The 27,677-nt window shown below is 40.3% G+C and overlaps 1 protein-coding gene across 6 annotated transcripts in view; it reads left to right on the top strand.

Annotated features, from left to right (window-relative positions):
• Positions 1-27,317, top strand: part of FRMD4B (FERM domain containing 4B) — a 322,570-nt gene extending 295,253 nt beyond the window's left edge. For all 6 annotated transcript variants that reach the window (XM_042979399.1, XM_042979398.1, XM_042979397.1 and 3 more), the window contains 12 exons: positions 1,143-1,219; positions 2,511-2,649; positions 3,340-3,481; positions 4,341-4,474; positions 4,571-4,690; positions 5,833-6,061; positions 8,670-8,726; positions 11,427-11,571; positions 14,523-14,642; positions 15,795-16,606; positions 19,717-19,849; positions 24,515-27,317. In XM_042979399.1, coding sequence (XP_042835333.1) covers positions 1,143-1,219; positions 2,511-2,649; positions 3,340-3,481; positions 4,341-4,474; positions 4,571-4,690; positions 5,833-6,061; positions 8,670-8,726; positions 11,427-11,571; positions 14,523-14,642; positions 15,795-16,606; positions 19,717-19,849; positions 24,515-24,635 — 2,229 coding nt within the window. In that variant the 3' untranslated portion in view covers positions 24,636-27,317. The remainder of the gene's footprint in view (positions 1-1,142; positions 1,220-2,510; positions 2,650-3,339; positions 3,482-4,340; positions 4,475-4,570; positions 4,691-5,832; positions 6,062-8,669; positions 8,727-11,426; positions 11,572-14,522; positions 14,643-15,794; positions 16,607-19,716; positions 19,850-24,514) is intronic.
• The last annotated feature ends 360 nt before the right edge of the window (positions 27,318-27,677 follow it).

Genomic DNA, 27,677 nt, shown 5'->3' with positions numbered 1-27,677 from the left:
TGAAATGCTCCTCTGAGATTCTTTGAACATAATTTCAAACTCCAGCCAAAGTGTAATAATCATCAATGGTGGGACAAACGCAACGATGAAGTCCGAGTGGAGACGAAAAGCTGAGGCTCGGGCTAGTACAAGAGGGTTGGGAATGATCCCAGAAAATACAGCCGGGCGTTCAATCTTGTTTGAGACATTATTGGGTTTTCAATCATTTGCACATTGCTAGTTAATTCTGTTTCTCCCAACCAATTGGCAAATGATACTGAGCGCAGCATTAGCATGTCAGCAGTGGGAATATACAAGTGGGTTCTATTTACAAAAACTGGAGGCTCCAGTTCAGAAACCAAGAGGGCAATCCTGCATTTACCCCCACCCGACCTTTGTTCCAGTTCCTGGAGCTAAGTTTCCGTCACATTTAGGGGAACTCTTGCAGGCGGGAAACTGGTATCACAGAGAATCACCCCTGCTTGGGGTTCCGTTTTACTTTCACTTTGCCTCCTTTTGAAATTTAATCTGTGGTTCTACTAAAACACCCCTTTGAATATCTTTCCATTTAAATATGAAGTCAGCGTCTTTGATCAGAAGGCATGTGCTTACTGGAATGTGTGAGGATTTCCTTACTAATTCTCTTTATTTAGTTGAGTCAGGGGGAAAAAATAGTATGCATGTTCCCTATACTTGCCTGGTTTTATAGTTCAAGGAAGATTTATTAGTGAGCTGCAGATTAGTCAGAGAAAGGAATAAAATGGTTTCAGGTTATTGATTTGTAAAAAGACTGTGTCACATATTCGTGCTTTGTCTTAGTGTACCTTCTTGATTATTTGGTGATTAAGATGGGTTTTAGGGGCGCCTGGGTGGCTCATTCAGTTAAGCATCCGACTTCAGCTCAGGTCATCATCTCACAGTTTGTGGGTTCCAGCCCCGCATCGGGCTCTCTGACAGCTCGGAGCCTGGAGCCTGCTTGGGATTCTGGGTCTCCCACTCTATCTGCCCCTCCCCGACTCACACTCTGTCTCTTTCTCTCTCTCTCTCTCAAAAATAAATAAACATTAAAAATTTTTTAAAAAAACAGATGGTCCTAGCTTTGGTAAAAATTAGTGTTCATTAAAGCTCTATGTTTTTGTTTTGTTTTTTTCTTAATTGCTTAGTTATTCCAATGGAAACAGCTCGAGAACTTGTATTTCCGTGAGAAAAAATTTGCCGTTGAAGTTCACGATCCACGGAGGTGAGGATGACAGCCTTTTCTTTGTTTGGTCCCGGTGACTATCTGAATAACACTACTGGGAACATTCATGTGCAGTTTTTTGTGTGTGGACGTATGTTTTCATTTCTCCTGGATATACTGGGAGGGGAATTGCTGGGTCAAATGGTAATTCTTCCTTTAACCTTTTAAGAAACTGCCACACTGTTTTCCAAAGCGGCTACACCATTTTGCATTCCCACCAGCAATATGTATGGTTCCATTTTCTCCACATCTTCCCTGACACTTGTTATTTTTAGTTGTGTTTTGGTTGCTTTTTTAATAGCCATCCTGGTGATATATAGCGATAGCCCTTCTGGTTTGGATTTGCATTTCCCTCAATTCAAAATGGTGGCTGAGCATCTTTTCATGTACGTCTTGGCCACTGGTGTGTCTTCTCTAGAGAAATCCCTTGTTCGTATCCCTTGCTCACTTTTTAACTGGGTCTTCCTGGGCACTTTAAAACAACGGTTGCCAGGTTATCAACATGGATAGAAGTCAGGATTGGAGGTGCTCCAAGCTCCTCAGAGGAATTCATTTTCAGTCCTCAGTGTTTGCCTTTCAGACATGTTGGTGGATGCTCGGAGGTTAGAGGGATGGGGGCAAACAGCTGTGACAAAAAGATGACCCCAAGAGACAAGTCAGATTCCCGCACAGAACACTGTACCCTTGTCCCTTCTTCCCCGCAGCATCTGCCTGCCCTCCCCCACCTTCCTTCTCCTTTCACTCTCTCCTCCTCTCACCCTTTCTCCTCTTTTTATCTGGTGCATAAGCCCTAAGCTGGACCAGTTTCAGACTTGCATATCTTCAGACAACATTATCATGTTCATCCTCTGATAATGTCATAGCTGGACAAGTCAACCTAGATCTGAGCTGTTCTTTTACCTTAAGGAAGGCGCTGACCCTCCCCTCTTGGTGGTTTTGTCTTTGAAGTATTACCACATTTATTCCCAGACTCTTCTGATGGCCACACATCCTGTGGTTTTTAACCAAACATTTCTGGTACAGCCTCTAATTTGCCTAGTTCTTATCTGCTTTTGAGTATGCGTGTACGCATTTTTGAACATGCTAGTTTTCTAAAAAAAAAAAGAGACTATCCAGGTGCAACTGGTTTTGTCATAAAAGGAGAAAATCAGAAGCGTGGCCCTTGTTGGCATCAGTAGAGCAGCAGAAAAACAATTAGGTAGATGCTTCATGATAACATGACTCACTGGTTACATTTTGTGTTGTGCTGGGCCAGAGGTGAATAATTCGAATGCTTTCCTTCATCTTTCAGGATTTCTGTGTCAAGAAGAACCTTTGGGCAAAGTGGCCTCTTTGTGCAAACGTGGTATGCAAACCCTTCTCTCATCAAGTCCATCTGGGTAATGGCAATTAGTCAGCATCAGTTTTATTTGGACCGGAAGCAAAGCAAAGTAAGTAACAAGAGTGCTTCTTATGGGAGCCGACTTCCCTCCCTCGTTTGCTTTCTGTTCGGAAGATAAGCTTTCTCAGAAAAGATGCGAGCACGTGGGTTTTTGGTCTTTGAGTTTTAATAAACTTTTTGACCACCTGTTTTAATTTTTCTTACATTTAAAAGACGGGCGGGGCGCTGGGTGGCTCAGTCGGTTAAGCATGCGACCTCAGCTTAGGTCATGATCTCGCAACTTGTGAGTTCGAGCCCCGCGTCGGGCTCTGTGCTGACAGCTAGGAGCCTGGAGCCTGCTTTGGATTCTGTGTCTCCTTCTCTCTCTGTCCCTCCCCTGCTTGGACTCTGTCTCTCTCTGTCTATCAAAAAAAAAAAAAAAAAATTAAAAGACGGGCAATATATACCTGATTTAAAAGTTCTAAGACTCGCCAACTTTTTGGCATGTGGGCACGTGTCCACAGGTGACGTGTTCAGGTTAATGGTTGAACTATACTGTGAGAGGGATTCATGCATAATTATTTGAACATTTGAGCTGTAAGCTTAAGTCTCCTATGTTTTTCTTCTGAAGTGTCACGTTGGATATAAAAATTCTGAGTTGTCCTTCGTGACATACTTATCCCATAGCAACTTAATCATTGTATCAGTTTGAAATAGGTTCAGTTGAGTGAATTCTGTTTCAACGTTGTATACCTCTTAGGCAAAAATTCCTTCAGCCAGGAGTTTGGATGATATCGCGATGGATTTGACAGAGACAGGAACACCAGGGGTCTCCAAAATGGTGACACTGGAGGCAAAAAGTCAGTTCATCATGGCGAGTAATGGCAGCTTAATATCTTCAGGTAATGTTTTGGGAAAGTATGAACAATCTTTATTTCGCTATTTTGTAGGGGTCAGCAGCCACTTTTAAATGCATTTTAGACCCATTATTTGGGGAATAAATAAGCATAGCAAAACCTGCAGCATTGCAGCATAAACCAATTTTTTTTAAGTATAAGGAAAGTTAAATTATAAAAAGCTTGTATAAATAACACTAGATACAACGATACTGAGTGCTCAGGGTAACTTGAAAGGACATTTTCTCCCCATACATTCTATCAGCTTCTTCTGCCAATAATTAGTTTCTGTTCAGACACTCAGCTAATTCTCTACTTAATATATAGCCAAACGTGACTACAAGCTTCAAACTTGACCCCAGCCCTAGCCCCACCCCCCCAGTGTGATTGCTGCTGGAAGCCCTTCCTCTGTAGAAATTCTGGAATCTCTTATCACCAAGTATATATAACTTAACTCAAATGAATTTTCCCATCTAAATCCTAAAGCACACAACATTCCTTTGCCTTGCTTGCTTGCTTTCTAAAAGGACATTCTAAACAATTATCTCCAGGAACATCTTACCTTCTCTCCTGCTCAGAAAACTGAAATTCTTCCTTGGGTGTGTCTGAAACATTAAGTATTTTATCATCGCTTCTAAAATGACTGAGCCAAAATACAGAAGGTATATATAATACCAGGCTCTGTTGGATGCCCAGAAGCCTGAGAAAATGTTCTCCAGTTTCCTTTTATTATGTTCAGAAACAAGGAGAAAAGAAATAAATTATGATTTAATAGCAGGTTTCACTTAGAAATCCTTTGTCCTTTAAAAAGGAAGGAAACATGCCTCGGATAAACCTTCCCTGCCCTCCCTCCCAATCCCTCCAGGTTCTCAAGACTCAGAAGTTAGTGAGGAGCAGAAGAGGGAGAAAATCCTCGAGCTCAGGAAGAAGGAGAAGCTCTTGCAAGAAAAACTCCTGAAGAAAGTCGAGGAGCTTAAGAAGATCTGTTTGCGGGAGGCTGTGAGTGTCTTCTCTGGTCTGGGGGACGCTTCACTTTGTGTTTGCAACCCCGGCCTGTGTCAGTTATCCCCCTCTCGATTCGGTCCTGTTTTACAGGAGCTCACGGGCAAAATGCCAAAGGAATATCCGCTAAACGTCGGTGAGAAACCGCCTCAGGTCAGAAGGCGTGTGGGCGCCGCGTTCAAACTGGATGACAACCTGCTGCCCAGCGAGGAGGTATGAGCATCAGCGCGAGCATTTCTACTCGCCACAGGACAGAAGAGCTGTCAGCTGAATGTGGTTGACCTGTCTCTTTGGTGCTTGAGTCACCGCTGTACATTTTTATCTCGCGCTCGCCACTTGAACGTGACACGGTAGACCACACGATTCTTTCTTTTGTGCACCGTCTCCGTACCTTTGAGTTGTTTCTCGCTTTTTTACTCCTCCGCGCACAGGGAGCTTGAAACAAACCCCAACTGTGGGTAAACTGAGGAACGTTGTTATGAGAATTAAGAACTCTAACGTTAGACTCTTCTGAGCAAAACAGAGAAACCTTTGACAAATAAGTTTGCCCATTCTGAAGTCTCATTTCCCAGACCTCAGTTTCTTCATCCATAAAGTGGGAGTAATCTTTGTTCTTCCCACTGAGGGATGCAAGGAGTTTCAATGAGATAATACGTGTGCAGCATTCGGGTATAATAAAGTTCCAGTATACAGTGTTTTCTCTCATCTGAGTCATCGGACAGTAGGACCCTACTCCTGCTTCTTGCCCAAATTTAGCCATCTTGGCTTTAGAAATGATAGCTGTTTCCATCATGAATAGAGTGAGCTTTGCAACTTATAGAGTATACCCAGTCCTGAGCTAAGTAATGCACATATATTATTCTCATGTAACCTTTGCCATATTTTTATAAGGTAGATGTTATCTGCATTTGAAATGGAGATACATAGAAAAAATAAAAAGGAAAAAAAGAAAGAAATGGAGATACAAAATGAGAAAAACCTGTAACATTAAAAAATTTCAGCAGTGTTTCCAGGGTCATGCAACCAGGAACCATTAGAAAGAGAAATCAAACTCAAATGGATCTGTCTCTAAAGCTATGTGTGTTAACATAACTGTCTACGTCTGTGAATCTTGGGTGAAGAATCTCTCCTTGAAAAATATCATCATCACCCAACCAACTAACTGATTTCAGGGGCATTCCCTTCTTTAAAAGAAAAAAAAGTCGGATTAGTGATAAGTTGAGGTAAATAGATGAGGAAGGTTTGTCTTCCAGGAAAGTGTTTGAAGTTACATAGGCAGTAAACTTAGGAAGGTTTTATTCTCAGAGCACCTGATTTGAAAATGTACAAGAAACGGTATCATTGTATAAATGCAGGACCCTGCTCTACAAGAACTGGAGAGCAATTTCCTAATACAGCAAAAGCTGGTTGAAGCTGCGAAGAAACTTGCCAACGAGCCAGACCTTTGTAAAACCGTGAAGAAAAAACGAAAGCAGGATTACACGGATGCTGTGAAAAAGCTTCAGGACATTGAAAACGCGATAAATGAATACCGGATCAGATGTGGAAAGAAACCCAGCCAGAAAGCAACAGTGATTTTACCAGGTTCGTAAGAAGTGAGGTTCCTTGAGTCACATAGTCGATATATCCTTGATGGTATCTAGCATTTCCAAATTAGTTCATTTGGTAAGAGATAAAAGAAAGAACACGATTAAAAGTAAGTTTCTTAGGGTAAAAATGGTTTGGGAATTCAGTGTTACAAGTATGTGAACTTGGTTTGCGGTGACCTTCTCACTGTTGTAACACTACACTATTGCGTTGCTTAAATTTTCAGGATGAAACAGCATTCATGGCCATGTTCGTTCATGATATAACAGATTCACCTTTAACTGGCCTGATGTCATTGCAAGAAATACACTCAACATCACGGAGTAGTAAGAGAGCTGGGCCTACCCAGTAGTTTCTGAAAGGTTTTTAATGCAGGGACCATACATTTTCTTAATACCTATGTAACATTTGTGAATAGAGCTTTTACAGTTCCTGCCATGTGTGGAGGCTATTTAAAGATAGGGACAAATGTGATATACCATGAAGTGCAGAAAGCGGGGTATAAAATTGTAACCACAATATGATCCTGACATTATATAAATATGCACTTACAAGAACTGGTTGGGAAATATTTCAAAATACTAGTAGCTGTGGAATTTCAAATAACTTAATTTTTTTAAGTAAATTTCTGTATCTTCAAAATTCTCAACATTATATACCTAAGACTTTCATATTCAGGGAAAAAGTACACTGAAAATCTCATTTAGGTAGATTCCAAGTCCCGTTGGCCTTACTTTATCAGCATGGTTTTCAGCCTTGATCACTGGTTGAAATATGCTTATATTTCTTTGATCCCAAGACTATTTTTTCCACATTTAAACATCTGTGAAATTTGAATAATTTTTATACTAGCTGGTGTATTACCATTGTAATTGGCAATACTTTTTCTTTTTTAACGGAGACATCAATAGTTATATATCTTAGATTTGACGAAATATGGTAACTAGGCTTATAGAATATATTTAGGTTTAGGGCCGTATGATTTATGAAGCAGAGATATGGCTTTTGTGAATGCACAGACATCAACGCACAAATGTTAGTCAGCTACAGCTGGAGAATTTAGGATGGCTTTGACTCTGAATGAGAAGTCCAGTTGGCCTTGGAGGTGGTTACATTCTGGACCTACAGAGATAGGTGATTAGCAGTGTGCTTAACTTTCATAACCATTTGTTGTGGCCCATTCATCTCCAAACTGTGCAAGATTCAAGTGATCTCCTTTATAATGAGTGACATTTGGACAGCAGATTATTGGGTAGATTTTTTTTTTTTTTTTAATGTGCCTGACAGCTGACTGTACTGGCACCTTGCCTTCAAGCTCTACTACTGTGTGTCCAATTAAGAGATAGTCCGCCTAGCTCTGATGGAGATTAACATCATTTGAGATCAGATGGGAGAGATTTCCTTCATAATGGCATAAAAGTGAATACGAAGGTGCTGTATTTGCCTGTAATCACGCCAGTACTCATGCCAGTACATGCCTGTGTATGGAATGTTTTGCCAAGGCAGATCAACACATCTGAGAAGATTTTTATTTCTAACCACATTTTTTAACATTTGATGGGCAGCGGTAACACTCAGGAGCATAATGGGCATTTCCCGCCACCAGAATGCTGTGTCTAGGTAATAAAAGCAAGAAGTGTAGCTAACATTTATTGAGCATTTACCCTGTGCAAGGAGCCAGGCTAAGGGCTGTACATCCGTTACTTCACTTACTGCTCACCTCGGCACTGCGGACCACATACTAGTCATATTCCTGTTCCAGTTGACCCAAAGGATGCTCAGAGAGATTAAGTCATTTGCCCAAGGTCTCACAGCCAGTAAGTGACAAAACGAAGAATTAAACCCAGGTCTGTCTAATCCGTTGTTTTCAACCAGGAGCAATTTTGCACCCCGGGGAACCCTTGGCAATGTCTGCAGGCATTTTTGGTTGACACAACCGAGTGTGGAGGTGCTGCTGAGAGAGAGTGGTGGAGGCTGAAGATCCTTCATTGCGAAGGACAGCTCCCGTCAGCGAAGAATTGTCCAGTCCAAAATGACCGTAGTGCCACATAGACACCCGGGTCTAACCGAGAAGGTCATGCTCCACAAAGTGTTCACCTATTAAGAAAAGTCCCTTTTCTTCAGGGAGGATTCAAAAAATAATCTACACTAACGGATTTTCACATGAAGGTTCAAGTGTATGTTACATAACATGTAGTATTTATGACACGAATGGCATGATTTTTGTTTCCAGTTCGTTGGTTACAAGCCCTCAATGTATAGGGTACAGTTTTCGTCTCGTGTAGAAGCTAGATTGGAAACTTGCTGCATACGAAAACTCCCTTGAAGTCGGTGCCGTCTTAAGAAATAGTCCATATCTGTCCATATTTGTATGGACTATTTGTATATGACACATAGTCATATTTGTATGACATCTAAGATGTTTATATTTTTGGCAGGAAATTATTCCATTTTTATGATTGTTAATTATCCTCAATGCACTGTAATTAGTTACGCTTACTAAATAAAAATAAGATGCACTCTGTTGAGAATTGCTTTATTAAACTCACTGTAGGTATATATATAAAGGCCCAGTTATTCTAAAGGCACTTATTTTTATTCACAGAAGACATAATCCCATCAGAGAGCAGCTCCTTGTCTGACACTACCACCTATGATGATTGTAAGTATGTTATTTTGATTTAATATGTTATATATTTTGAACTACTAAGTCAATTGCTTTAATTTGGTAAAGCCTACATGTTATTCTTTTGGGAAAAGTAGAATCAACTAACTTATGCAGAATGGTTGGGGAACAGAGACGATGATTAACTTCTATCCAGGTTAATTCAGCATTAAATAAAATACAGTACCATACAAATTGCATGACTATTACTCGCGTGATAGTTTCTCAGTAAGCGTTTGTGAGGCTCTGTAGGATTTTTTTAATAGGATTTTTATTTTATTTTAATTTTTTTAATGTTTATTTATTTTTGAGAGAGACAGAGAGACAGAGAGACAGAGAGACAGTACGAGCAAGGGGAGAGTCCAAAGCAGGCTCCAGGCTCTGAGCTGTCAGCACAGAGCCCGATGCGGGGCTCAAACCCACGAACCATGAGATCATGACCTGAGCCGAAGTCAGACCCTTAACCAACTGAGCCACCCATTTTATTTTACTTTTATTTTATTTTTATTTTACTTTACTTTTTATTTTATTTTACTTTTAACTAAGCGCCATGCCCAATGTGGGGCTTGAACTTACGATCCTGAGGTCGAGAGTTGCATGCGCTACCTACTGGGCCAGCCAGCCTCCGCTCTATAGGATTTTTTTTTTTTTTTAACGTTTATTTATTTTTGAGACAGAGAGACAGAGCATGAACGGGGGAGGGTCAGAGAGAGGGAGACACAGAATCTGAAACAGGCTCCAGGCTCTGAGCTGTCAGCACAGAGCCCGACGCGGGGCTCGAACTCACAGGCCGCGAGATCATGACCTGAGCCGAAGTCGGCCGCTTAACCGACTGAGCCACCCAGGCGGCCCTCTATAGGATTTTTTTAAACATTTTATCTTGAAGTGATTACAGGTTCACAGGGATTTGTGTAAATAATACAGTCTTTCACTCACCTTTTCCCAATGGTGACATCTTATATATTTGGAGTCTAATCTCAAACCAAGAAATATAGTGTAAACTTTGATTATCACTGTATTCTGGATAGCTAGGAGTTGATTTTATTTTCCTTAGGAAGACATACACATTTTGGAAATTGGATTACATGTCATTGTGTTGGTTTCATAGAGGAAGGCCATTAGTGTTGTGATGGCCTGTGTTCCACACATTTCCTGATGGAATGGATTTCGTATCAAGTGATAGAGTATTTCTTTGTAATTCTTTGTGCTTAAGCAGAGTAGTGGCTACCTGAATGACATGATTTAAAGAATTTTGGGAAACTGCTACCCAAAGCAGTTATCTCCCCCAGCCCCGCCCCACCCCACCCCAAGTGTTACGGTGCATGAAACTCCAGCATTCCCAAAATCTTTCCTTGAGCTGAAATTGGGTCATGCTTGCCATTCCTCTTTGAAAACGCACACGTCAGTGGGGGTGCATAACAAGGCTCTCATGACTCAGCATCGATCAGTTATATTACTTTCAATGACAGGATGAGCCTCTCTGGTCAGCCAAAGAGGCCGAAGAACTTGAAAGGTGAACAAAGTGATCCACTCCAGCTTCATAGGATAGCTTCCCTTTGGCCTTTTACATACTAGCGTTTTTCGTTGTTTGTGGTGGAAGGAGTGTCTTTTTTTTTTTTTTAATGATTATTTATTTTTGATAGAGACAGAGCACAAGTGGGGGAGGGGCAGAGAGACGGAGACACAGAATCCGAAGCAGTCTCCAGGGTCTGAGCTGTCAGCACAGAGCCCGGTGCGGGGCTCAATCTCAGGAACTGTGAGACTGTGACCTGAGCCGAAGTTGGACACTTAACTGACTGAGCCCCAGGAGCTCTTTAATATAACTCTCGAAAAGCTCTAGTATCACCCATTCCACCTGAATAGTTTCTTTGCTCAGAGTGGCACCTACTGAATTGGCAAAAGTTGGATCAGGCCCCACACGAGTACAGTTGACCCTTGAACAATGTGGGGGTTGGGGTGGCCACATCCCCCATAGTTGAAAATCTAAGTATAACTTTTGACTCCCCCTCAAACTTAACTACTAACAGCCTACTGTTGGCAGAAGCCTTACCATTAACTTAAACAGTCAATTAACACATATCTGTTACATGTATTAAATACTGTATTCTTACAGTTACGTAAGCTAGAGAAAGGAAAATGTTATGAAGAGAATCCTAAGGAAGAGAAAGTACATTTGCAGTGCTGTACTATATTTTTTTTTTAATTTTTTTTAATGTTTATTTATTTTTGAGACAGAGCATGAACGGGGGAGGGTCAGAGAGAGGGAGACACAGAATCTGAAACAGGCTCCAGGCTCTGAGCTGTCAGCACAGAGCCTGATGTGGGGCTCGAACTCACGGACCGCGAGATCGTGACCCGAGCCGAAGTCGGCTGCTTAACCGACTGAGCCACCCAGGCGCCCCAGTGCTGTACTATATTTAAGAAAAAAAATTTGTGCTTATGTGGACTCATGCAGTTCAGACCTGTGTTGTTCAAGGGTCAGCAGTATTCAGTAATTTCTTTTTTCTAGTGTATAAAGTATAAAAATAAATTTCCTGAAAGTAATATACTTCCAAAACCATCTGTGGAAAAACTGTTCACCAGGTCTTCTGATTTGTTTTTTGGTTTTTTGTTTTTGTTTTTGTTTTTTGAGTGCTGGCAAGGTTTTATTATCTATTTACCTACTTATTTATCCATTCGTTAATTTACTTACTATAGCTGATGCCTTCACTCTTGCTGGGCAGCGACCAAGTTCAGTACCTCATTCTCCAAGAATTCTTCCCCCCAAGTCTCTCGGTATCGAGCGAATCCATTTCAGAAAGTCGTCTGTCAATGAACAGTTTGTGGATACCAGGCAGTCCAGGTGAGAAGTCACATCATCAGTATCCTCACAGCCATGAGATCTTACCTTCAAAATCGTTCAGCCTTTTTGACATTACCCTATTTGTCCTTTCAAAAGGGATTCTCTTTTAAAACCAAAGCCTAGAAACTAACCCCGTCATTTGTTGTCGACAGCAAGTGCAAGTGTTTCTAAGAGATCTTTTCAAAGCATTTGGCAGTTTCCTATGTTTTAAAGTCTGTTTGATTTATGTTAGGTTCTAGGGGACCTTATTTATAGTGTGGGTTTGGATATAATGTCCAAAGTTTAGTTTCATAACCCATGGTCTCAGGAAACCATCATTAAATATCACTCCATCAGTGCAAGTGACAGAAATGACTTCTAATCTTTCAAATAGAAATGAGACTTCAACTCATTTTAATCTGTAAAATAGATGATATGACTTTTTTCTCAAATGTCTCAGGTAAATATTATCAGGCAGTAACACCAGCCCGTAAAAAGATGACAGGCCACTGATTCTCAGAATTTGACTGCGTGGATCAATACTATTAAAAAAAGAAAAAATAAATAGGGCCCAAGATAGGATTACCAAATGTTTACTCTGGCTAATCAGAATGTTCAAATGAACAATACTATGATTTCATGGGGGAACAAATGACATTAAATAAAAAATACAGCCATTGTCATAAAAATAAGATGATGAAGTTAACATTTTGGACACTTACGGTACGTCGGACACTGTTCAAAGTGTTTTAATATCATTACCTTTTACAGAGAAGCACACCAGGGACCAGAAAGCTTGAATGACCTGTTGGGTTCATCAACTAGTAAATGTTGGAGTCAACATTTGAACCTCAGCAGCGTCACTCCAAAGCCTGTGATGTGATTTTTAGCTAGCACATGACACTGCATCTCAGCAAAGGTAGAAGTTTGTCTTAAAATATAGGAAGATTGTTTAGATTAAATAATTCTTCCCTATGAAAATAAAGCTAGCACTTTGTTGTATTTCTCATTTCTCAAAGACCAGTGACAGCTTTTATCACCTCTCAGCCCCAGTTGTTAGCATTTAGAACTGTTGCCTTAAATAATAGAAATCCAAGTGTTTAGAGCTGTGCTGGCCAGTTGAATTAAAAGTAAATAAAATTAAAAATTCACTTCCTCAGTCATGCTAGCCATATGTCAAGTGCTAATAGGCACATGTGGGCTAATGGTAGAATATTGGACAGCACAGATACAACACATTTCCGTCATTGGATAGCACTGGACAAGTGTATTTATTATATTAGGGAAAACAAAGCTATTGCAGCAAAAGGAAAAAAATTATAACCAGAAATCTTATCTTAAAAATTATTATACCTACTTCCTTAATAGCTTAAGATAGGTTTGCTCTTTGATCCAGCAATTTGACTTAGAGGAATTTTTCCTGTTGAATTAGTTAACTACAGGATGCTCATCACGGCACTGTTTACATTAGCGACAAACTGAAAATAACCCAAATGTTTAACTAGTAGATTGTTTAAATATGTTACAAGTCCTTACAGTGGAAGGCTAAACTGTCATTAAAATAACATTGTAGATGAATATTAACCAACAAAGAACATTACATAGAGGTGTTTTGGTTTCTTTTTTTTTAATGTTTATTATTTTTGAGAGAGAGACAGAGCGCCAGCAGGGAGGTGCAGAGAGAGAGAGGGGGGGGAGGCACAGAATCCAAAGCAGGCTCCAGGCTCTGAGCTGTCAGCACAGAGCCTGATGCGGGGCTCAAACTCGCGAACTGCAAGATCATGACCTGAGCTGAAGTCGGACGCTTAACCGACTGAGCCACTCAGGTGCCCCATAGATAGAGTTCTTTTTAAATGTGGGTTTTGAAAGAGAATATACAGTAAGATCTTATTTTTTTATTGTTAAAAACTGTAAATGCTTGTAAGTAAGTATGCTTAGTAAAAATATCTGAAAATATTCAGTGTTGACTGGCTATATCTGAGGTTCAAGATTATAGACATTTAAATTTTTCTTGTTTTTAATCTGTATTTTCAAAATTTTCTGCAATGAACTTGTGCTTTGGTACTAGTAAAAATGTATTCAAAGTCGTGTTTAATTAAAAAACTGACTTCAAGTTGTGCTCTCAGCATGTTGGGAAGTGGACAAAGTGATTTAAGTATGTTGCCTTTTCATCCACGGGCCTGAAAACAACAACCCACTGGCCAAATTCATCCTGCCACCTGGTTTGTGTGGCCTGTGCGCTAAGAATGGTTTTTGTACTTTTAAATAGTTGGAGGGGAAATCAAATGTGAAGATTATATGAAATTTGACTTTTAGTATCCACAGCCAAGCTTTACCAGTACACAGCCACTCCCATTCACTTACATCTTGTCTACACTGCTTTTGTACTTCAGGGACAGAGTAAAGCAGTCAAGACAGAGCCATCTGGCCGGCAAAGCCAAAAAAATTGACTATTACACTCTTTACAGAAAAAGGCTTTGCTGCCCCTACTCTGGTTGGTTGGTTGGTTGGTTGGTTGGTTGGTTGGTTGGTTGGTTTGTTTGTTTTGAGAGAGAGAGGAGAGAGCATGAGCCGGGGAGGGGCAGAGGGAGAGAGAGGGAATCTTAAGCAGACTGTGTGCTCAGCACAGAGCCGGACGCAGGACTTGATCCCATGACTATGAGCCGAAATCAAGAGTCTGATACTTAACTGACTGAGCCACCCAGGCATCCCTCTAGTTGCTTCCAGTCTCTTTTATTCAGTATACTCTTTTAAAAAGTTTTTAAAATTATTTTCCTTCCTATTTATGACTCAGGTCACTCATGTTTCCCCTCAAACTCACCTAGGACATAACAGGCTACTAAGACACCCTTCCCAGTTTCCTCCTATGCTCCCTTCCTTCAGCTTCCAGTAAGTTTCAAAGCACCTTATGATGTTTGCCAGAGATGTGGGGAGGCTCATCATTTCCGCAATTCTTCTCTTTACCATCACAGGGAAATGCTGTCGACGCACAGCAGCCCTTACAGAACCCTGGAGAGGCGGCCCCAGGGAGGACGCAGCATGCCCACCACACCGGTTCTCACCCGAAACGCCTACAGCAGCAGCCACTTGGAGTAAGAGCGCTTCCTTCCAGTTACTTGGACTCTGCTGATTTTTGCTTCAAAGTTTTGCTTTACTTTCTTGTGTTTTTTAATCATTTTAAGGGACTTGAGGCAGCAGGACTATTTTACGGGTCTACATTTTCAATGTACTTTTTCTTTTAAGTTTATTTATATATTTTGAGATGGAGAAAGAGAGAGAGAACAAGCGGACGAGGGGCAGACAGAGAGGGAGACAGAGATCCAAGGCAGGCTCTGTGCTGACAGCAGAGAGCCCGACACCGGACTCAAACTCATGAACCATGAGATCGTGACCTTAGCCGAAGTTGGATGCTTAACTCGCTGAGCCACCAGTCCCTACTGCGTGTACTTTCAAGTACAAAGGAAATGTACTTGAAAATATCCTTTGTTTGAATAGATATTATATTTTTGTAGGTATTATATTTTAATTGTAAATATCAGATACCATTTAACCCCCTCATTTTCCAGAGGCGGAAGCAAGGTTGAGAGAGGTTAAATGTCTTACCCAAGCTGGCACAGCTGGGAAATGGCAGAGCCATGACTCAGCCCAGACTCTCCCTCATGCTGTGCTGCCTTCACCTTAGTCTGTCTCCTGCTATCCTGTTGGAAGAGAGGAACCTCCCAAGACCCATTGGGTTTTGTTTTTTTTTTTTAGGCTTTGATACAAGTTGCACATCATCAATTTATCTTCCCTACCCTCGAGTAAGGCTGTGGATTGCACAATTTATAGAACCTGGTTCTTTTCGCATTTGGACCATGACAGTGAACTTGCATGGGAACCAATGGATTATGTGAACAAATGGATTCTCTTGTGCAGTCTGCTTTGGAAACCTTAAAAGTTTTCGTTTGTTTGTTTTGAGAAGGGGGGCAGAGGGAGAGGGAGAAGGAGAGAGAGAATCTTAAGCAGGTTCCACCCCCAGGGCAGACCCTGACACAGGGCTCGGTCTCACAACTGTGAGATCATGACCTGAGCTGAAATCAAGAGTTGGACACTCAGCTGACTGAGTCACCCAGGCGCCCATGGAAACCTTAAAAGTTTTATAGTAATTCAAGGGGTGATTAAATCCTTCAACCATGTCTTTGTATTTTTAATTTCCATCCTCCTTTCCTTGATTCTGTTACAAGTTTGCCTTTCTCCTCTTGCAGACCCGAATCTTCTTCCCAGCACTGCCGCCAACGGAGTGGAAGCCTTGAGTCTCAGTCCCACCTGCTGTCTGAGATGGACAACGATAAGCCATTTTTCTCCCTCTCCAAATCCCAAAGAAGCAGTAGTACGGAAATCCTGGATGACGGGTCTTCCTACACCAGCCAATCAAGCACAGAGTATTACTGCGTGACGCCTGTTGCTGGCCCCTATTACACTACTCAGACTCTGGACACTCGTGCCAGGGGCCGGAGAAGGTCTAAGAAACAGAATGTTTCGACTTCAAATTCAGGAAGCATGCCCAACCTAGCACAAAAGGATAGTTTGAGGAATGGCGTCTACACAAAGAGTCAGGAACAACCTTCTTCTAGTTACTATATTGCCGGGTACACACCATATGCAGAGTGTGACCTTTATTACAGCGGCGGCTATGTCTATGAGAATGACACTGAGGGACAGTACAGTGTCAATCCTTCTTACCGGTCCTCGGTCCACTATGGATACGAGCGCCAAAGGGACTATAGCAGGTCCTTTCATGAAGACGAGGTCGACCGGGTACCCCATAACCCATATGCAACTCTCCGGCTGCCCAGGAAGGCTGCAGCTAAGTCAGAGCACATCACCAAAAACATCCACAAGGCCTTAGTTGCCGAGCACCTGCGTGGCTGGTACCAGCGGGCCTCTGGACAGAAGGATCAGGGGCACAGCCCCCAGACTAGCTTTGACTCGGACAGGGGATCGCAGAGATGCCTTGGGTTTGCTGGGTTGCAAGTACCCTGCTCTCCCAGCAGTCGAACATCTTCCTACTCTTCAGGTAAGAATATGGTGGAGGCGCTTGATACCCAGATTGAATTTACCTCATGCCTGCCACCCACCCGCCCCCTAAACCACTCCCCTCAGGGATCATGGGACCAGTACCCAAGGTCATGAGCTGGGTAGCCATTCTGTGGCACCACAGTAAGAATTGCCAACTTAAAAACAGTTCGTCTCTCTAGCTTTCCAAAGAACACAGCCCACAGGAGTCTGATGGAGCAAGTTGTAGATTCAAATGCAGCAGATATTTATTGAGCACTTACTCTATGCCTCTCGGTGTTGGGGGCTTTCAAATATTGTATCTTTTCTAGGTCTTACCTTGATAGGCACATCTCATAAAAGTGTTCTGGTCACGGATGTTTGATATATTCAAAAGCAGAGTAAACCCTTCGGGTAAGCAGAAAACATTAGGATTATTATACACCCTTCCCTGTTCACCAGCAGGAACTTGATCATCTAAAGGCAGTTTGGTTTGAATGTTCAGGTAGCTACGTGAGGCTCTTAATAATTATGAGGGGAGCCAGCATTTAGTAAACACTGTTCCTGGCACTGTTCTAAGTACTTTGTATGCCTTGACTCAATTCAGTAATCCTTTAGACTTTACTTTATGGCTGCTTTAAGGGATTCTCCAAGATAATTTTGATTAGAGATATTCCCTTCAGGCATTGACTTTGGCCCCTCCATCCACTAAAACCCGTGAAGAACTTCCTGCTTACCCCCATGCCCCCCAGCTGTTCGAGCTGCCCTCAGTAGAGAAGTGGGGAGAAAGAGGAGTATCTGCCTATGGTTTCGTTTATTCAGCAAACAAGCAGGCATATCGCAGATGCTGAGGAGACAACATTGGCACGGTTTCCAGCCTTGAGCACCCGGTCTAGTTAGCAGCCAGAGGAACATATACAAAGAAAACACTTTTAAAGCTCTACAGCCCTGGACTATGTGAAAACCTGAGGTCATGCATTCTTGCCCCTGCTTTCAAGCATGACCCCTTAGTAAGACAGCACAGGGATTCCCAACTCATTGAGTAATAAATCTGTGAAAACTGTGTCTTTAAAAGTTTCATAAGCTTGTTGACCAGAGGCATTTCCATGGAGATTTCTATTTGGGTTTAATGTCTCTTCTGTTTGCGTAGGACTTTGGACTTCCGTTAGGGCTTTCCCACTTATTACCATATCTAACATACAAAAAGTGTCCTGTCATGTATTCCTTGTTATTTATGGCTCACGCCTATACAGTGCCTTTCTTCACCCTACAGTTCAGGGCGTTGCATGAGGTTCTTTCAGAAACCAAACCCAGGGACAGTGTTAGAAAGAACCAAACAAGGAGGGCTGAGATGCATATAGAAGCCCACTGGGGCACAGGGCTGGGGTAATGCCTATTTAAATAGGCCAGAGAGAAGCAGGTGCACCTCCCAAACCAGAGCGTTACTAGTGCTTGGCTCAGTGTCTCAGACAAAAGTAAGAACGGAGTTAATGTTTCCTGATTCAGACCCAGTAGGAGGTTACCTGGTAGCAGCAGGATTTGGCCCCACAGACCAAAAAGCATTACACTGTAGTAAGGAATCAGAGGGATAAAATTAGACCTCCTAGAATTCCCTTTTGGAATTTTCTTCATTCCTGTCTACATTTAATAGCTACAAAAATGTATTACAACAGACATGCACACATGCATCATGGAGTTTCCTATTATTTGCCAAATTAGGGGTTTTGTAATTCCTTCCAGCCAGCTGAAGACTCTCTTGATGACTCAGTTTTAGTAGAAATGACAGCCATCGTCTGTTGGCAACTTAACCCTGGGCCACACAGCATGCCCAGTGTTTTATGTGCACTATCCCATTTAATGTATGCAACACTTCTGTACAGTGAGTGCTGTTGTTGTTTATTATGAGTATCCTAATCTTGCCATGGAGGCAGTTCTAGCTTAGCGAGTTCAAATGACCCTGCCTGAGCCCCAAAGCTGGTAAGTGCTGGAATGGGAATTCTACCACAGCTCTGATACCTTCACCACCAAGCCCGCCAACCCCTGACTCAGAGTTATGAAACATTCGTGGAAGCTCAAAGTGAGAGAATTACATCTTTGAGTCAAAATCTCATGGCATCCAGGGCCACAGATGAGTTTTGAAATGCATCTGTCCTACACTGGTCACAGGGGTTTTGTGGGTGTGAGAAAGAAGAGGCGGAGGGTGGCTGCCAGGAACCGAAATGGAGGGGAGCTGGAAGGATCCATGAGCAGTATGGGTCTTGGACCACCAGCCTGCCATTGTGGGCACCTTGTGCGTCCTCAGCATGAGGCAGGACTGGTTTTAGAGGGGGAACAACACCAGTGTGACACATTCACTAGGCTTTGTTCCTGCATTGTGCCCTTATCTTGCTCCAGTTCAGTCCCTCAGTAGAGCTAATTCTCTTCTTCCTGAAATGCCTCCTGTTCTAATTACCCTCCCCACCCCTTCACACACACACACACACATACACACACACACACACACACACTTTTTTTTTTTTTTTTTTTTTAGGCAAAAAGTATGCATTGATTCTGCTAGTGGCTGATGTTGCCTTGGGCCGAGGAACAGTCTTATCCACAGGTCAATTTATGGAGTGCTTTTCCACCAAAGGCCTCCAAGAAACTCAAACTCGTTGCCTTATCTTTATAAATAAAGCCTTATATATATCTAGCCACCATAGCCCAAGTGGAAAGACTCTCTTCATATAAATAACCTTTTAGGTTATTTTTTATAGCATGCCTTTCAATTAACTTTATTCTCGTTCATAATGATATCAATAGTTACCATTTTGGGGTGCTTACTCTGTACCAGGCAAAGTGTTAAATATTCTCATATATGACCTTATTTAATCATGATACCATCCCTATACAGGATGTATTTGTATTATCCCCACTTTACAGGTGAAGAAACTAAGGCTTAATGAGAATAAACTATTTGTCCAAGGTCACATGGCCAGTAAGTGACTATACTTGAATAGAAAAGAACTCTGTTGATTATAACCATTGTCTCTTAATCTCTGCACACAGATAATTATAATGTACGTCTAAATGGCCTAAATAATCTTCATTTTGAATATTCTCACTAATTTTGTCTCTTTTCATATTTATTTCCAGTATCTTCTACAAATGCTTCTGGGAACTGGAGGACCCAGATAGCTGTAGGGCTATCTGAATACGAGACCCCGGCACATTCTTCCTACACCAGCTGCTATGGCAACATCTATAATCCTTTGCCCTCTCCAGGCAGGTGAGAAAGCAATGCTTCGAAATTCTACTAGCCTATCCCTGGTCAAAAGAATTCAGGAATTCTATGTTATTTTATGAATGCTCAAGGATCATAAGACCATAGCCTATAGGCCCAAACCAGCTGCCACCTGTTTTTGTAAATTAAGTTTTATTAGAAAATGGCCATGTTCATTCATGTACATATTGTCTATGTCTGTTTTTTTTTTTTTAATGATTATTTTTGGAAGAGAAAGAGACAGCATGAGCAGGGGAGGGGCAAAGAGAGAGGGAGACACAGAATATGAAACAGGCTCCAAGCTCTGAGCCATCAGCACAGAGCCCAGTGCAGGGCTCAAACTCATGAACTATGAGATCATGACGTGAGCCGAAGTCAAATGCAGAACCAACTAAGCCACCCAGGAGCCCCATATCTCTGGTTGTTTTTGTGTATCAGGCTTTTAAAGAAAAGGTTTGTTCACTCCTAATCTAGATCATTCAAATTTGACTCTATTCCTAGACATGTATACACTAAAATCTGTGTCTGAAGGTTTTTTTTTAAATCGAAGTGCTTAAAACCATAGTATAGATAATATCCATTTAGGACTCTTCTGAAACCTTGTAGGAAAGATATCTCTACCCCAGAAAAGGTTGCTCACACCAAAATTCCTCACAGACAGTTGGTAGGCTTGATTTCAAACATTTGCTGCCTTTTTGTGTCTGACCCTGTGTTCATTAAGAAGCTACAGACACAGCCAGCTGTTCTATTTATAATCATGATTCTTTGTAAACATTTGGAGGAAATGTACAAGAACAATTTGTTAAAATGCAGTTTTAAAAAAGATTGTAAACTCTGCATTACACGTTTTTCACTTCTTTGTATATGCAGGATGAGTTAAGTTTGAAGAGGTCACATCTCCCTGTCACTTTTCACAGAATATAATTCAAACCCATGGTGCCAAGAAATGAGCATTTTCTGTTTGTTTTTATTTAAATTTGCTTGAGGCCAAATTGCTTCAGGCATAGGAAGACTTACACAGATAATAACTTATAAGAGTGTCTATCCTGTTGATTTTAAGAGTTTAGTTTCTTGCTTTCCTTTTTTTTAATTTCAATTTTTATTTAAATTCTAGTTAGTTAATATATATGGTAAAATTGGCTTCAGGTGTCCAATTTAGTGATTCATCACTTCCCTACAACACCCAGTGCTCATCACAACAAACACCCTCCTTAATATCCATCACCTCTCTAGTCCATCCCCTACCCACCTTTCCTCCAGTAACCCTCAGTTTGTTCTCTATAGTTAAGAGTCTCTTATGGTTTGCTTCCCTCTCTCTCTTTTTTTCCCCCTTCCCCCTATGTTCATCTGTTTTGTTTCTTAAATTCCACAAATGAGTGAAATCATAATTTAATAAATTACTCAGTGTTATAAGCGAATTAGAGCTATTCAACCCCCAAAGCCTTTTTTTTCTTCTCGATGCTCAATGAGAGTTTTTCTTGGCTGGAACTGTTAGGCCAATTGTCTCAACTCAACAAAGGGTGTGCTCAAAATAGAATGTTAGTGAAAATATACCTCAGAGGACTTCATATATCTTGGGGTTTTGTAAATAATGCAAATGAGTTAGGAGCAAGAACTAAAATGGCTTTGGCCCAAAATTGGAGCTGAAGGTTTTCGATTCAGTTCTCATCGTTTTGTATAGTTCATTTGCAAATTGTTGTCCTATTTGTATACTTTTACTTTCCTTTTTTGTTGACTGAGTTAGACACAACAGAAAACAGTCAGCACGTAAGACAGTTCTAAAATCCTTGACACCACTTTCACTGGACTCGGGAAGGTACTAAACATTTTTAGAGAAAATGTGTTTTTGCCAAATGTGCCTTTCTATTTCAGCCAGCCCAAGATGGCTTGACACGGGAGTCTGACGTCAGAGGGGCGGCAACGTACAGGAAATGAGAAACTATTTAAAGATCCCTATTGTGTGCGCGCACATGCACATTATATGAGCTCGCTGTGGAAACTTAGGAAAATGATAAAGGGATAAATAAGTAGGAAATAATTTACTTATAATTCCACCATCTAGAGGTAGTCTCTGTTAGCATCTTGACACATTCCCCCATTTTTCTGTATCCGTTTTTAACGTGGTTGTAATGATAAACTTATGTATGATTGTACATCTTTCATTGTCTATGAATCCCAGTTTTTTACTTAATATCACAACATACACATGTGCTCATATTTTTTAAAACTCTTTAAGCCTTGTTTCATGGGAGCAACATGATATTCCCCTCATAAATATGCCATACTTTATTTCCTGTATTTTGAATTTTTAGATTTTTTTTTTCATTATGATTCATTGTAATGCTGCTGTTAACATCTTTCTACAAAATATTTGTCTCAATCCCAGATTATTGCCATAGGATACATTCCAATAAGTAGAATTAATGGGTTAACTTGAAAAATGTATTTTTTGAAGCCCTTGCTTTCCAGAAAGATTTGCCAGTTTATCCACCCAGCAACAGAGGTACAGGTGTGCTTATTTCCATCTGTTTGCCTATTGAGGATTTTTTTTAATGTTTTTCTTTCTTACTTTTGAGAGAGAGGGAGAGAGAGTGAGCGCATGCTCTGCGCAAGCAGGGGAGGGTCAGAGAGTGAGGGAGACAGAGGATCTGAAGTAGGCTCCATGCTGACAGGAGAGCTCGATGCATGGCTTCAACTCATGAACCGTGAGATCATGACCTGAGCCAAAGTCAGATGCTTAACCCACTGAGCCACCCAGGTGCCCTAAGGATTTTTTTATTACACCCCAGAATGATCAATTTAACTAGACCTGTTACCAAAGCAAGTATAATAACAGCCATCCACCAAATTTTAGGAATTTGCTGTAAAATTGTGTTTTTGATGGAAACATAATTTTTTTAAATAAGAAGGAAATTTGGTTTCAAGATAAAGATAAAAATAAAAAACTTTAGATCTGCCCTTAAGTTAAAGATTTGAAGTTTTTTTTTGGTTTTTTTTGTTTTTTTTTTTAACGTTTATTTATTTTTGAGACAGAGAGAGACAGCATGAATGGGGGAGGGTCAGAGAGAGGGAGACACAGAATCCGAAACAGGCTCCAGGCTCTGAGCTGTCAGCACAGAGCCCGACGCGGGGCTCGAACTCACGGACCGTGAGATCATGACCTGAGCTGAAGTCGGCCTCTTAACCGACTGAGCCACCCAGGCGCCCCTTGAGTATTTTTTTTAAATAAATGAAGTATGTATTATTTAGAGATCCTTTCTCCCAGAGTGTCTGGCTCTTGATACTACAGAAAGCTATAAATTTTTACCAATAAGAGTTTGTTTCCAGGTCTGATTTGGTATAATTGGCAGTGGCATAAACTTTCCAGCATCACAAATGTTGAAGTCTCTTATCCTACCTAGTATATAATACAGTCCAATTCTTGTCTCTATGCTACAAACTGTGTTTTCAAATAACTGTTTTTCTTTCACTTCCGGTTTTCCATTGCCCATTCTCTTCCTTATCTAACTCTACCTAAACTAGGCAAAACCGAGGGCTTCTGTCCCGGAGAATGGTTGTGTCTCCAGAAATGAGATCAGTTTTAAATTCTCTTTTGCTAAGTGTAGCCAGCAGTAGTAAGTACAGCCCCTCAGATTTGTGTGTTGCTTCTTGCTTAGCAGGTGTTTTGCTCACTGACCGATGTGTGAAGCTGTGGAAATCTGACTTTGTGTTTATATTAGATGAAAACACTAAATACCTGCTTTCACGGAGCATTTCTTTCCAAAGCTCTTCTTCCAATGACTTTTTAATCCTTTTTACTAAAGAAATTTAAAATAAAAAGAAACCTACTAACTATCTAACCTATTCTAAACTACTACTGTAGGAATGAAGTTTTGCTGATTGGAATGGTTTGTATAATAGGATGCCTTCATTTGGATCTACCCTCCAAACATGCCTGTGATTTTTATATGTGATGCTGTTTCCAATTTACTCTTGACCAATACACCCTACGGGTGTAAAATGTGTCCCTAGGTGCCCCTGCCTCTAAATATATTCCTTTGTCCCTGAGGAAAGGATCTAGTATAGTCTCTTAATTTGAAGAATACTTAAAATGTGGCTGTCAGGAATACTTTTTAAAAAGTTAAAAATATGACTCTCCCACAAAGAGAAAATGGGCGTGTGTCAAAGATTTACTTAACCCATTAATGAGAGAACTAACAGAATGGTAAAGTTGTTTCTGAGACAATTCAAAAGACTGAATTCAATACACTGAAAGATAAAATGCTGGAATAAGATTATGAAATTAGATTTAAAAAAAAAAACAAAACAGTTAATGGCTCACAGGGTGATAAAACTTTAACCATAATCTTTTTATACTAGACAGAAGTTATTTGTATTTCTCCCAGACAAAAACCCTAAAAATTAACATGTAACTTACCACAATCTGGGTCCTTATCAATGGTAAATGAAAGTGAGACAAAGGAATATCTCCCTTGAGAATTAAGTACACCTTGCATGGGCCTTTTCAACAATGCTCCAGTAGGACAATGAGACAGCACACAGTCATGCTTTGCCTATTTCCAAGTGTTGGATATTTTCTTGACGGTGCTTTCTACTAATTCTTTAAGTAATCTTTGTACTCTGGGAATCAAAATGACCACAAGTAACAACTTTTCTGGTTTCCTTTAATAGACAGTACACAGAGATCAGTCAACTGGACAGTACAGATGGAAACCGGTTGGAAGAAAGCCTGAAGAGTAGAGAGCAGAGGCTCTTTTGGCACGAAGATTCAAAGCCTGGAACATTAGTCTGAACTGTACTTGGACCTCTTGACCAAGCACCGCGTTCTCACACTAGTGTGCCTTGCAAAATGTGTTCGTCTTCCCAGAAAGCTATTTGGCTTTAGAAAGCTAAAGGCATCAAAGGTTGAAGAGAGGACTCTTGCTGCCCTGGAAGTGAATCACACTCTAAGGCCACGGAAAAGCCCCTGAACCACATGCCTTTCCAGCTCCGGGCACTAACCTAACAGCAAGGTGGAACCATTGCCAAGGACAGACTCAGCCTTTATCAGTAGCAAGCACTTGTTAAGGGAATAAAAGTTGTTGAAGGCAAACCGTAAAACTGTGAAAAGTGTGTTCAGGGTCTCCAATAGGAAGGAAGGTTGGGAAATTTCAGAGCACAGTTCAGCATGATGAGAAGAAGAACAACGAGGAGCTCCTCAGTCATTGCTCACCATCAGAAAGTTTGGAGTTGTGAGCCGGCGAAGAATGACATGCCATTTCTACATGGACGTCAACAATTGAGACAGTATTGGAAAATTACTTGAAGAGAAGCTGGATTTTCATGAAGTTCTGAATGAGTGTAAATGTTTTTAGGATATTATAAAGAGTGATGGTTTTCATAAGCACCATAAAATGGGTTCTGGAAAGACTTACTGCTGGAGCATCCTGTAATATAACTTTATGGTAGCAGATTGGGGAAAACACAGCAGCCCACTGAATAATTGACAAACTCTGCTTGGAGAATTTTCTAAGGTCCAATATTATTGGGCTGCTTTTTTCTTTCTACACCAGTGGCCTGATGGGTTATTATTCAGGCTGGTAACTCTCCAATTTGATTGTCATTTGAAATGGCAGACCTGACATGGAGAGTTTTTATAATCAAGAGTTTGAAAAACTATTTTAAGGTAATACACAAAGAACCCAAAACAAAACAAAAGCCACATCATTTTAGATGAATTGCGTGCCTTAAAATGGTGAACATTAGGAAAGTAAGCATATTGTCCAGATCCCACAGAGGGTTCTAAGTCACCAAGTGACAAAAACAAGATTAGTCATTAAAAAGGAAAAAACAAAAGCAAAACAAAACAAAAAACAACAAAAAAAACACAAAAAACTCCAAGCTGCAGATTTAATTATGAGGCTAAAACTACCTCATACTTCACTTGGAAGAACTAATTAGCTATGGTTTATGGTAGGATTTAAAAAAAAAAAAAAATTCCATATTCTAGATTGATCTTTTTTGTCATCTTCACTCTGCTTCAATATTCCATAAAAGGTGCTCCCTACCCCCCCTTTTATACAGGTTTCATGTTCCTATTGTGAAGAGAGAAGTTTCTGAACAACTTTTTTGGAACATTTTCTATCTATATTCCAAAGCATGTAATATATACATAAAGATGATTTGTTAAGCTGGTCCTTAGTCATTTGTATCATTAAAAATGAAGTTTGGGGAACAAATTTGGAGCAAAACAGAAGACATGCAGAAAAATAATAACTTATTCCTTTTTGCATATTTGTATAGCCTTCTAGAAACAGAAATACTTTTGCATATTCTTTTACTGTTCTGACTTTTTAAGACCTATTATTTTTTTACATAGGTCAATAAACTGAAGGTGTGCTACTGAAAATGTTTACGTATTCTTCCATTATATTCAGGGTTCATCCAAAGCAGTTTGAAGTGTTCTACTTCATGTAATCCTCTTGGACAAGATTGCAGATTTTTAGTTGTAGTATTACCATATTTTACTGACGCCAAGGTGCCCATCTTTTCACATTTACATCCTTGAAATCAGGATGCATCTTTTGACTGATGGCATGCTCTAAAGGAATTGGCAGTGTTTTTTTCTTTCTTAGCGCTACATAAAATGATGCTGTGTCTCACAATAAAGTTGTCTTAGAACTGATGAAATACGGTAGTTTATTGCCTCGCTGAGGATGACAGATGTGAATTTTTAGGCTTCCCGGTCTTGTGAATGTTGTTTGTTTGTAACAAGCCCTTCATCCTAGTTTTGCAGAGTCGCAAACTGGTCTTTTAAATTCAGGAAAATGTTTCATCTGGCATGTATTTGTCCTGCACAATGGGGAGAAGGGAATGGGAAATGAAATGTAGGAAGACCTTAATACTTCCGTGCAAGTATCTTAAATGGAAATAGCCTTCTTCTGTTCAAGAAATGGAATGCTCAGAACTGCAAGTGGGCCTGGAAAGAACGCGTGGAACTTGGCCCCCAAATATTTAAAGAAGGTAAAGAAATAGAAGCACCGGGGGCTTGCTGTATGATTTTTTTTACCCGCTATCTTTTTAGGAAAACCTCTCTCAACTGCATTTTCGGTATATTTATTGATGACCAAAACATGACAGAGGCAAATTGTTCAACATCACACATCGATCTGTTTCATATTACGGTGTATCATATAGTCATGATAAAAATTTGAAGTTCAAACACAAAGCAAGTATATAACATGAGAACATAATCGCCCCTGGGAGCCTAACATTTCAGATGTAAGAACTGATTTTTTTTTTCAGACTGGTTAATTTATATTAGTTCAGGTTTTCTTCTATGTATATAGTAATTTTTTTAATACAGCATCATATTACAAGTACAGTTTACAACTTGTTTCTTCACTGAACATACCTTGGGCTTCTCTGTATCAGTATATATTTCGATCTACCTCATAAAAATGTATATTTTACAAGGTGGATTTTTTAAATTGCCTCACCTTCCTTGCTGTTTATATTTTTTTTCTATATTTCAGAAAATTCTTCACAATCTTTCTTGTACTCATAAAAGCTTAATGTTATAAGCAATAAAGATTCCAGAATTGTCTCAAACTATTAAGTTTGGCCTGTTCTTAGGAACAAAGGTTCAGGCTAAAGAGTTCCTTCAAATGTTAGTCCTTAAGAGCATTCAGAAGTGGAATATTGACTATTGTCAGGACTGTAGAAAAATTTGGATTATTTTCTAGAGTAGTTATTTTCAAAGGACCAGTTGTGAAAGTTAAGTTTTTAAAATTTTGAACTATTGTGGGCCTATAGTCTTGTGAAGAAAAATAAAAATGAATTACTAAGGAAAAAA

Source organism: Panthera tigris, chromosome A2, assembly GCF_018350195.1.
Source record: "Panthera tigris isolate Pti1 chromosome A2, P.tigris_Pti1_mat1.1, whole genome shotgun sequence".
In the NCBI taxonomy this organism is placed as follows: domain Eukaryota; kingdom Metazoa; phylum Chordata; class Mammalia; order Carnivora; family Felidae; genus Panthera; species Panthera tigris.
Note: the sequence above shows the minus strand (reverse complement) of the source record. Positions and strands in the feature narration are given on the sequence as shown.